Source organism: Aethalodelphis obliquidens, unplaced genomic scaffold (assembly GCF_003676395.1).
Source record: "Aethalodelphis obliquidens isolate GAN/ISIS:26980383/991018 unplaced genomic scaffold, ASM367639v1 scaffold5, whole genome shotgun sequence".
Taxonomy (NCBI): Eukaryota; Metazoa; Chordata; class Mammalia; order Artiodactyla; family Delphinidae; genus Aethalodelphis; species Aethalodelphis obliquidens.
Window position 1 is genome coordinate 7133324 of NW_020837949.1, and position 12481 is coordinate 7145804.

Sequence of the window (12481 nt, forward strand, 5' to 3'; positions counted from 1 at the left end):
TTTTTTTTTTTTTTTTTTTTTTTTTTTTGCGGTACGTGGCCTCTCACTGTTGTGGCCTCTCCCATTGTGGAGCACAGGCTCCAGTCATACAGGCTCAGTGGCCATGGCTCACGGGCCTAGCCGCTCTGCAGCATGTGGGATCTTCCCGGACTGGGTCACGAACCCGTGTCCCCTGCATCGGCAGGCGGACTCCCAACCACTGTGCCACCAGGGAAGCCCTTACATTAGTTTTTATTTCCTTTTCCTTTTTTGGGGGTATGGTTATTTATGGGTCCTTTTTTTGTGGAATATCCTTTTTTTAATAAATTTATTTATTTTGTCTTTGCATTGGGTCTTCATTGCTGCGCGCGGGCTTTCTCTAGTTGGGGCGAGCGGGGGCTACTCTTCGTTGCAGTTCGCGGGCTTCTCATCATGGTGGCTTCTCTTGTTGCGGAGCGTGGGCTATAGGCGCGTGGGCTTCAGTAGTTGCAGTACTCAGGCTCAGTAGTTGTGGCGCATGGGCTAAATTGCTCCACGGCATGTGGGATCTTCCTGGACCAGGGCTCGAACCCGTGGCCCCTACATTCACAGGCAGATTCTTAACCACTGCACCACCAGGAAAGCCCTCGCTGGTTTTGATAAACCATATTTCATCGATCCTAAGAAAACTTTGAAACGTCTGAAATAGGCATGTCTTAAAATTGATGATGAATCGTAATTTGCAGCATTTTTTCCTTTCTTAGAGGTACATAAAATAACGGTAAGTTTTAATGATTGATGACAGATTAGGTAATACAGTATTTTTTCTTAAATTATTTCCCTGTAAACAGTTTGTTTTCTCAGATATGCTTATTGATATGAAGGGTTTTTTACTTCTTTGTGGCTTTTAGAATTTGATGTCTATTATTTTAGATCTGGAGAACTGGGTACAGACATCTACTTATGAAAAAATATTGTTGTATTTCAGTTATGTTACGTTTACTCTTAAAAAATTTGATACTCAGGATAAGCCTGCTTTTTAAATATTTTTTACTTTCAGGTGGAAGATGAAACTGTTTTACATAACATTCCTTACATGGGGGATGAAGTTTTAGACCAGGACGGGACTTTCATTGAAGAACTAATAAAAAATTATGATGGAAAAGTACACGGGGATAGAGGTGAGTCATGTGTTTATTCTCTTGGAAACGCAGCCAGAGAATTGATATTTTATTACTTTTTTAAAACAGTAGTTGTGGCTCGCAGTCTCCAGAGCACAGGCTCAGTAGTTGTGGCTCACGGGCTCTAGAGTGCACGCTCAGTTGTTGTGGTGCACGGGCTTATATGCTCCATGGCATGTGGGACCCTCCCGGACCAGGGCTCGAACCTGTGTCCCCTGTGTTGGCAGGCGGATCCTTAACCACTGAGCCACCAAGGAAGCCCCATTTTTTTTTTTTAGATTCCATATATATGTGTTAGCACCCTATTTTTAAATTGAAGGATCATGCTTGCCAGTTGAAAATAATTCATAGCTGGTCATAACAAACTCTGATGTCAATAACATGTAAATTAAATAGAATTGTTTGAGTGTATGTAGATTTTAAGATTCTTTAGCAATAAAATCAGTGAGGAATAGGGCTTCTGCTTATGTGACATGGGCTCCAAAAGGCCCTATGTTCAAAAATACCTTCCCCACTAGGCAACCACAGGACCTGAAATCCTGTCATTAGAATCACAGCTTTGGTGATTTAACAGGAGACCCTGTTAAAGTTCCTGGCAGGAGGGTAACGTGTAACATCCTCACATGTTCCTGTCAGGAGTGGACAGCAAGGTCTGGCAGAGGCATTGTTTGGAAGGAGGCGAAGGCCATAGTTAGTCTCTAGAGAATTAGGCTGTGGTCGCAGGCACTGGAAACTTGTGAAAATGACAGGTGTTGAGGATAAGTACTACTTCTGACTTTGCCTCAGGCCAGTCCTGAAAATGATCTTTCCTCACTGCATTTTAATAATAGTGTTATGGTACTGATTGATAGGCTCCAGCTGTTTCTTACAAATTAACAAAAGCATAGGTGAACTTTTGTGTATTTCTGATATTTGACTTGATGAATTTCAGAATGTGGGTTTATAAATGATGAAATTTTTGTGGAGTTGGTGAATGCTCTTGGTCAATACAATGACGATGATGATGATGATGATGGAGATGATCCTGATGAAAGAGAAGAAAAACAGAAAGATCTAGAGGAGAACCGAGAAGGTACGTCTGTCTGTTACATTTGCGTGTAGCCATTACAGCAATTTTCAAAAACAATAGAGTATAGGTAAATCTTCCTTCCTTCTTTTTTCTTTTGTTAAATATCATATCAGTGGTAGTATAATCAAAATTAGAATATTATTTATAACATTTCATCCTGCACTTTATTTCCCTTGGCTAGCAAAATAACGTTTTGTTTTTGGTTTCCCTGGGCAGTCATCATAATCATTATATAACATATATATAGCATACTGGTCATTGACTATGAACAAGTTGTGTGCTCTTCACTTTATATGCGTATAGACATTTAATTCTCATAATATTCCACGAGGTGGCTTTTATCATCAGATCCACCCCATAGTTGAGGAGATGGGTTTAGTGAGGTGAAGTAACTTAAGATCACAGTATTGGGAGGAAACAGAACCCAGAAAATGCTGTGTTCGGAACCAGCTCTAACTGACCCCAGAGCATACGTTTTAACCGCTACACTAATTACGGTTTGCCAGAAAATTAGAGGGTCCCAACTTAGAGCTTGGCAGTTGGTGACGACCGGACAAAGCTCGTTATTAAGACAGCATAGAAGAATATGGGGGAAAATTGCAGTTTCAAAGAAGCGTACAGTTTTTTATAACAGGCGCCTTAGTGATCACCTGGCTCCTCATTTTACAGCCAAGGTGGGTCAGTGGCCAGACAGGGCCGCGGCGTCAGTTAGGGGCTGAGCCTCCCGGCGCACTTGCAGCTTCCCACGCTTGAGTTTGAGTTTCGTCTGGCCCACCAGCCTCCCAGGTCCTTGTGAGATTTGTCGGAAGGAAGTGAAACAGAGCTGGCAATTTCCTGGGAAGGCAGCTTCGTTAGGCACGAGGGAAATGAAAGACTGGCAAGCTTGTTCACTTTCATTCTTTTTTCCTTTCACATTTCCCTGTTTAGATAAAGAAAGTCGCCCACCTCGGAAATTTCCTTCTGATAAAATTTTTGAAGCTATTTCCTCAATGTTTCCAGATAAGGGCACAGCAGAAGAGCTAAAGGAAAAGTAAGATTTGTTCTTTGGCCATGGTTTTGCCTCGTATGGTCTTTAACTCACCATTTTGGTTCTTTAGAAATGGAACTACTGTAGCCAGTGAGCTCCCCACTTCGTGTGTTCCCAACATCTGCAGGATACTTGAAGTAATACGTGTATGTATCTGGTACCCTGTACTCCATTTATGGTAGATGGGATAAATTTGCGCGCGCGCGTGCAGACACGCCCACGTATACACACAATTTACAGGAATGCGTGTAAGAGGAAATCTCTTGGGACGCCTGTAGAAATTTTAGTGCAGCTGATGTTTCATTTTAATGAATATAGTAACATTTTTCATGACAGATCTGAATCACATTAGTGAATTCGTTTCTTGATATACCATGCATAATATTTAATTGGCTCTTCATTTAAATATTGTTGTAGGCTAAACTTCTTTGTGTGTTTTAGGCAAGATAAACATCAAAAATAATACACAGAAATCTTGTAGAAAATTTATTTTCAAAGATGTAATTCTTGTTTCACCTTTACTTCCATTTTTCTTGGTTAATGTTAGGTACAAAGAACTCACTGAGCAGCAGCTCCCAGGTGCACTTCCCCCTGAGTGTACCCCCAACATAGATGGACCAAACGCCAAGTCTGTTCAGAGGGAGCAGAGCTTGCACTCATTTCATACGCTTTTCTGTAGGCGATGTTTTAAATATGACTGCTTCCTACATCGTAAGTGCAGTTATTGTACGTTTACATTTTCTATCTTTGTTGTGGAATTATGTGTTAAAGCAACTTGGGAAGTGTCATTGATTACCACTAGAATTTGTCATTTAATCTTGCAGTTACGACTGAAAAATATGTTAGCATCATAGTATTGTTATTTTCTAATTTGCTGCTTAAGGGTTGCTCTGAAGTCTTTTGCACATGTTAAGCTGACACTGCTCTGTCTCCCACTAACTTGGAATACAGATCAGTGATTTTTCCATAAATGCTAACCGAACAATTGTTTTATAATAAAACTTACTGTGACCTAGCTGATGGCCCAGAGCAACATTGCCAATACTGATGAATAACTTGGTGAATAAGAAATTGGCTAAAAAGGTGTTTCTATATATTCTTGTCTGTTTAGTGCCAAATCTGGGTTTTTTTTGGGGGGGAGGGGCATCCTCTGAATATGTTGCTTTTAAAAACACCTGCATTTGAATACAGGTAAAGCATAACATGTTCTTAATGAGATTTACGTATGGTACATAGGATATTACTTTCTTTTTCTGACATTGCTGGGGAATGAAGTTTCTTAGTAAAATTTCCAGGTACCTGGAACTTAATTAAGTACGATTTAGAAAGTACCAGCTACTTTTGAGGCATGTTTTTTGAAAATATATTTCATACCTCCTGGTTCCTAAGCAGAGTTTACTTAATGTAGGTTAGCTTTTTCCACATTAGAGTTTTGTGTGACCATCTGTGGCATAACACCTTTGTCTCTGTGCTAAATGGGTTCATGTTGCTTTGCCCTTTTGGAGTTCCTGTGCCCACCTTTTACAATTTTTTCCCTCATTTTCCAGTGGTACCTCTTAATGTTAATTAGCTGCCTAAGCAGCTATATCTTGCCTTATTTTGAGTTTTTGCTCTATCTACTTAATGTTTGCTGCAGCACATAATTTGTTACGTGATGTGTATCTAGGTCTGGAAATGGTCATTTGTGTGTTTGTGTGTATGTGTGTGTGAAGTATTAGTGGTTTAGTTATCTTAATTTAGAAAAACTTGAAGTAGACTTTCTGAATTACCATTGTATCTCCTTGCAGCTGTTGTCCGTGCTCCTAAATTGATGACTTGGTAGTTGTAATAATCCGTAGAAGCCAGCCATACTCCAGCCATTGTAGGCTTACTTACTTGGGCTTGGCAGCATTGTCGTTACACAGGCCTTGAAGTAGTTGTTTTGAATTGCATTTAATTCCCCTTTACACATGATCATTTTATAACATAATGTCCAGTTCTTAAGAATACTGTAAATTGCATTCAGATATCACTATAGCAAAAAAGTTGGTGGGAGCTCTTTCATTGGAGTCAATGCAGTGGTCCCTCCAATTTGTTGTTTATAGATGTAGCATTTGATGGACCTTTTTTGTACAGATGAGCCAAGGCAGGAGGGTACTACTTTTAAACATTATTACAAGAGTTATTTTATTGTGCTATTCCAATCTGAGTAATTTGGATGAACCTGGAACCTGCTCATCGTCTCATTATTCATGCTGGGGAGAGGAGGAGAAAAGTGTTGTGCTTAATGAAGCTGGTTCTCTGGGACTGACCGGTGGGCTGCTCACTGCAGTGCGTCGGAGACGCGGGTCCAGCCCTGCTGTGCCCACCCTTCCCCCTTGTTCCACTAGAGCCAGGCTCTTCATAGTGTAACCCTAACACATTCTACAGGCATTTAATTGCTTTACACTGACTTGGACAAAATATCACACACTATATATTTTTCTTAGGTAAAAGAAGTCATTAAATACATTATTAAACATACCTGTTAAATATAGCATTTTGTGCTTTTTGTTCTTTGTCTAATGGGAATACTACAAACTGTCATGAGGATTAAATTTATTATTTACTATGTGCAAAATACTTAAAATAGCACTTGGCGTGTGTTTAGCTATTGTTCTTTTTAAAATAAATCATCATTCACATGACTTACATTTCCAAAAAGCATTAAAAGGCATCCAGCGAAATCCCCCACCCCTCCTGTCCGCATCCTCACTCCCCTGTAGGTAAACCACTTCTGCTGTTAGTTGTTCTGTGTCTTTCTGTAGTTTCTTCTGGCAAATACAAATACATTCCTCTCTTTTCCCAACCACCCTATTCAAATAGTGCCATACTCTCCAGGTGTTTTCCCTGTTGGACTTAACATTGTAGATATTATTCCTGTCTGGACAGCTGCATAGTCTTCTGCTGTACTGAGCCCGTCCCCCGAAGGTCAACATTTATGGTAATGGTGCCGCAGTGAATAACCTTGTGTGGTGGACCTGTACGTCCTTTCCCACAAGTGCAGGTTAACCCGGTCCACTCTGTGTAGGCAGTGCCAAACTACCTGCCATACGGGGCTCTGCCAATTTAAAGAACTACCAGCAAAGTAAGAGTGCCTGTTTCCCAGAGCCCAGCCAATAGAGTGTGTTAAAAAACAAACTTTGATTTTATTGATTGAATTAGTAAAATGCTTTTTAGCGTAATTTAATTTGCATTTTTCTTCCTGTATGATTAAGAGATTTGTATTTTCTCTGAACTATTTTTATCCTTTTGGCTTTGTTGGTCTTTTTGATATCTTGAAGCTCTTTATATAGTCAGGAAATTTTTTGAGATGAGTTGCAGTGGGTTTTTTTTTCCAGTTTGTTGTTTGGTAAAAATCCCATAGCAAAGTTAAAAAAAAAAAAAAACCTTTAAGGTAGATGAATTTATCAGTTGGCTTTCCCTACTACTCCAAGGTTTTAAAGGACGTCTCACTTTTTTTCTAGTACGTTTTAGGCTTTTGGTGCTATTTTCTTTTTTGGGGGAATAACATCTAACTCTTTGATCCGTTTGGAATTTATTCTGTTAGAATTTTGGATCCAACTCGTTCTCTGCATCTCCAGGGCTACTGTTTCCACACCATCTTTTTTTTTTTTTTCTCCAGTACGCGGGCCTCTCACTGTTTTGGACTCTCCCGCTGCGGAGCACAGGCTCCGGACGCTCAGGCTCAGCGGCCATGGCTCACGGGCCCAGCCGCTTTGCGGCACATGGGATCTTCCCGGACCGGGGCATGAACTCGTGTCCCCTGCATCGGCAGGCGGACTCTCAACCACTGCGCCACCAGGGAAGCCCCTTAACATCTTTATTGGAGTATAATTGCTTTACAATGGTGTGTTAGTTTCTGCTTTATAACAAAGTGAATCAGTTATACATATACATATGTTCCCATATCTCTTCCCTCCACACCATCTATTGACAAGTCCCTCTGGGGCTGCCCTGAGCCGCTGCCTTCATCACTGTCACCACAGGTGCTGGGGTCTGTTTCTGGTCTTTGGGTTCCTTTCCTTGAGTCTGTCCAAGGGGCTTTATTCAGAGATCTCCTGGCCATTCTTGTTTTTCTATATAAATTTTAGAACCAGTTTGTCTAATTAAAAAGTCTAGAGGCTTCCCTGGTGGCGCAGTGGTTGAGAGTCCGCCTGCTGATGCAGGGGACACGGGTTCGTACCCCGGTCCGGGAAGATCCCACGTGCCGCGGAGCGGCTGAGCCCGTGAGCCATGGCCACTGAGCCTGCGCGTCCGGAACCTGTGCTCTGCAACGGGAGGCCATAGCAGTGAGAGGCCCGCGTACTGAAAAAAAAAAAAAAAGTCTAGGTGGTATGTTTATTGGAATCTCATTAAATTTATAAATTATCTAAGGGGAAATTGACAATTTAAAATAAGAGTATGTCTTAATTATGGGATAAGTCTCCTTTTGTCCTTTAAAATAAGCTTTCTGATTTTCTCCCCGTAACTCTTGTATTTACATTCTTTGGTAAGATGATTTCTAGGCATTAAATGTGTTGGGCTTTTCCCCTTGTATCATATATGTTTGATACCCTGCTACTTTACTGAGCTGTCCTTGTTTGTGATAGTTTCTGCATAGATTCTTTTGAGTTTTCCAGCTGTAATTATCTACAGTTATGAATGGTTTTGCTTTCTTTCCAATCTTTGTAACTTTAACTACTTTCTCCTGTCTAACTGTATCTTCAGTGCATGTTAAATAATAGTGGTGCTAGGAGATACATTTCCTACTGCTCCTCGATCAGTTTTGGGAAATTACCCGTTTCATTCTGATTTTGAAATTTATTTGTATAATTTGATCTGCATGTTCTAATAATTCTTTTAATTTCTTTTATTTCTTTGATTGTTCTTCCGTGTTTGATTCTTTTTTTCTTGAAGAGATTAAGAAGTGGTTTATATATTTTATTTAGAAAATCTGTTTTGTATATTTTTCCCTCAGAGAATCAGCTACTGTATTAGTTTTTACTGTTTTTCTTTTTGTGAATCTGATGTTTGTGTCATTTTCATTCTTTCCTCTTTTTTTGGATGTATGTATTTTAACACAGTGAGTTGTCTCTAGAGCGCTGTTTCAACTTCTTTTAGGTTCCGATATTTGGTATTATTACTATTTTTTTTTTAAAGGAACTTGAGGGAATGTTTTGTATTTCCTTTAACTCATTGTTGAATGGAGACTTTTTTTTTTTTTTTTTCCTGCGGTACGCGGGCCTCTCACTGTTGTGGCCTCTCCCGTTGCGGAGCACAGGCTCCGGACGCTCAGGCTCAGCGGCCGTGGCTCACGGGCCTAGCCGCTCTGCGGCATGTGGGATCTTCCCGGACTGGGGTACGAACCCGTGTCCCCTGCATCGGCAGGCAGACTCTCAACTACTGCGCCACCAGGGAAGCCCAAAGGGAGACTTTTTAAAACTTCATTGTGAAGAGGCCTTTTTTGGATGTTAACTGTTTTTATTATTTCTGTGCTGGCAGCCTCACTGATGTTGGGCCTTACTTGTTATTTAGATGTTAGGGGTGTCTGCCACTTTTATCTCTAAGGAAAATGTTCTTTTTTAAAAATAATTAATTAATTTATTTATTTTTGGCTGCGTTGGGTCTTCGTTGCTGCACGCAGGCTTTCTCTAGTTGCGGCGAGCAGGGGCTACTCTTCCTTGTGGTGCGCGGGATTCTCATTGCTGTGGCTTCTCTTGTTGTGGAGCTCGGGCTCTAGACGCGTGGGCTTCAGTAGTTGTGGTACAGGCTCAGTAGTTGTGGCACAGGCTCAGTAGTTGTGGCACGTGGCCTCAGTAGATGTGGCATGTGGGCTCAGTAGTTGTGGCTCGCGGGCTCCAGAGCACAGGCTCAGTAGTTGTGGCGCATGGGCTTAGTTGCTCCACGGCATGTGGGATCTTCCCAGACCAGGGCTCAAACCTGTGTCTCCTGCATTGGCAGGCGGATTCTCAACCACTGCCCCACCAAGGAAGTCCCGGAAGATATACTGATGGCAGGGGATTGGCAGTTCATCTGGGCCAGAAGCTTGGTATCTGATCATGGATCTTTTCTATTAGAGGGACTTTAATCTCCAATACAGGCCTAGAGCGTAGCTAGAATTGTATATTACAATTTATAAGTCTTTTACCTTTGCTTGAAAACCTTTAGATAAGATATTGCACCAAGATTCTTTTAAGTTGCTTTTGAAATTAAAGGAAAAAAAAGCCTTTAATATCCATGTTCTTTTCTTTTTGTGAAACTTTTAAGTATCTTGCTTTAATTTTCCATCTGATAATTTTCCTGATCAGGGAATTTTATATAATCTTCTCTCCAACCTGCCCATATTATACTTAGTTTGAAATACATTTTAATAATGTATTGCAAATACTAGTATTTTAAGATGTCTATTTGAAAAGATTATTTTCAGTTTTCTGGAAGTCTAAAATAGTCAAGACTCTTAGAGGAAAACATAGGCAGAACACTCTATGACATAAATCACAGCAAGATCCTTTTTGACCCACCTCCTAGAGAAATGGAAATAAAAACAAAAATAAACGAATGGGACCTAATGAAAGTTAAAAGCTTTTGCACAGCAAAGGAAACCACAAACAAGACCAAAAGACAGCCCTCAGAATGGGAGAAAATATTTGCAAATGAAGCAACTGACAAAGGATTAATCTCCAAAATTTAAAAGCAGCTCATGCAGCTCAATATCAAAAAATCAAACAACCCAATCCAAAAATGGGCTGAAGACTTAAACAGACATTTCTCCAAAGAAGATATACAGATTGCCAACAAACACATGAAAGAATGCTCAACATCATTAATCATTAAGAGAAATGCAAATCAAAACTACAATGAGATACCATCTCACGCCGGTCAGAATGGCCGTCATCAAAAAATCTACAAACAATAAATGCTGGAGAGGGTGTGGAGAAAAGGAAACCCTCCTGCACTGTTGGTGGGAATGTAAATTGATACAGCCACTATGGAGAACAGTATGGAGGTGCCTTAAAAAACTAAAAATGGAACTGCCATATGACTCAGCAATCCCACTACTGGGTACATGGCCTGAGAAAACCATAATTCAAAAAGTCATGTACCACAATGTTCATTGCAGCTCTATTTACAATAGCCAGGACATGGAAGCAACCTATGTGTCCATCAACAGATGAATGGATAAAGAAGATGTGGCACATATATACAATGGAATATTACGCATAAAAAGAAACAAAATTGAGTTATTTGTAGTGAGGTGGATGGACCTAGAGTCTGTCATACAGAGTGAAGTAAGTCAGAAGGAGAAAAACAAATACCGTATGCTAACACATATATATGGAATCTAAGAAAAACAAAAGTCACGAAGAACCTAGGGGCAAGACGGGAATAAAGACTCAGACCTACTAGAGAATGGACTTGAGGATACGGGGAGGGGGTAAGGGTAAGCTGGGACAAAGTGAGAGAGTGGCATGGACATTATACACTACCAAATACAAAATAGATAGCTAGTGGGAAGCAGCCGCATAGCACAGGGAGATCAGCTCGGTGCTTTGTGACCACCTGGAGGGGTGGGATAGGGAGGGTGGGAGGGAGGGAGACACAAGAGGGAAGAGATACGGGGACATCTGTATAACTGATTCACTTTGTTATAAAGCAGAAACTGACACACCATTGTAAAGCAATTATAGTCCAATAAAGATGTTAAAAAAATAGTCAGGACATTTCTAGAAGAGGGAATTCTTTATATACTTAGTTTTCCTAAAGAATTGAAGTTGGAAATTTTGCTGAAGGAAATCTGGTCGTAAGAATAGTTCTCTTTCTTTAGCTAAATGCAATGTGAGATGAAGAATGGTACTTTAAAAATTTTTAAAGTACTTTTATTATTAGCATGCTGACTTTTCCTTTATGGCCTGAATTTGTTCTTACCTTGGAGACTGTTTAATTGTGGCTTATGATGCTGATACTGTTACCTAGTCCTGACTTAGCGGCTTCTTCTGTCTCATCACCAGCAGAGGCTGCTGTCCTCATTTGTGTACGTGTGTGTGTATACAGATACATGTGTGTCTTCTTCAGTGAATTGGAGCAAAACTATCAGTCTCTAACTATAGTATGTACTAGAGGAGACATCCAGACTAAACACAGGTTTCACCTAAAGCGTGTCAGTCAGGATGTGCCTCTGGCTCAGGACGATTTTGTTTTTGGATGGATGTAATTCCTTCTGCTTATGTGACCTTAATCTTCTAGTGCTCACTCTGTATTTTAGGGGTCTTCACCTGTGCAAAATGTAATTCAGTGCTAAATAAGTCATATGGTATCAGGCTCTTGTTCTGGGAAAAACCAACTCACATACTTGAAACAGTCTGAGCCTTGAATTTCTATTTTAAGAACATAACTTTTTTTCCTTCCCTCATCACTGTCTTCATTTCCCATTTAAGTTCTATGGATAGAAGTATGGCTTTTTTTTTTTTTTTCCTTTTTGCGGTACGCGGGCCTCTCACTGTTGTGGCCTCTCCCGTTGCGAAGCACAGGCTCCGGACGCGCAGGCTCAGCGGCCATGGCTCATTTTTTAAATGATTTATTTCATGAATCTGTCACTTGTTTTCATCCAGATTAATTTTCATCTTGTGTAATTCTGGATAGGGCATTTCTAGTATTTGCCTTTATGCGCTGTAAGCAGAGCCTCCCCAAGTTGTCTGAAGTTCTCGCTGCTGCGCTTTCATACTTGTTAGTATACCAGTGTGCTGGACTTTGAATTTTTCTGTTATATTATTATATTATTTGGGAATCTTAAGTGTCAAACACTTTTATCTTTCTAAAACCTGTTTTATCTGACCATTGTATTTTCCTGCAGAAAGGGTGCTGACTGTGCAGGCTCCCGCTGGGTTCTTGAATTGTGTGTGATTCAAAGAAATTGACTTGTAGTATTCCGAGGCTGTCCTCATTATCTTTTAAAACTGGTTTTTAACAATTGGTGTCCCATTCTTCTCCCCCATTTGACAAGCTGATTGCTGACCTTTCTTTGGAAATCGATAAATTGTAGATGTCAGAATTCTTTTGTAAAAAGAGGAAATCTGATTTCTGTGTAGAGGATACATCAGTTGTTTCTATGGAGACATTCAAGACCCAAATAAATGTTTATAATTAGCGCTCAGGTGTTCTGGGGGAGACCTGAGGAGAATACATTGTGGAAATTCAATGAGAGCTTGAAGGAAAGTTCTGTAATGTAAACATTATTAGCAAAAGTGT

The 12481-nt window shown here is 40.3% G+C and overlaps 1 protein-coding gene across 17 annotated transcripts in view; it reads left to right on the forward strand.

Annotated features, from left to right (window-relative positions):
* EZH2 (enhancer of zeste 2 polycomb repressive complex 2 subunit) overlaps positions 1–12481 on the forward strand; it is a 62207-nt gene that overhangs the window by 38866 nt on the left and 10860 nt on the right. For 10 of the 17 annotated variants that reach the window (XM_027101608.1, XM_027101609.1, XM_027101614.1 and 7 more), the window contains exons 5-8: positions 1019–1139; positions 2071–2211; positions 3136–3238; positions 3783–3961. In XM_027101608.1, coding sequence (XP_026957409.1) covers positions 1019–1139; positions 2071–2211; positions 3136–3238; positions 3783–3961 — 544 coding nt within the window. The remainder of the gene's footprint in view (positions 1–1018; positions 1140–2070; positions 2212–3135; positions 3239–3782; positions 3962–12481) is intronic. The other 7 variants (XM_027101612.1, XM_027101617.1, XM_027101622.1 and 4 more) reach the window with 1 other exon arrangement.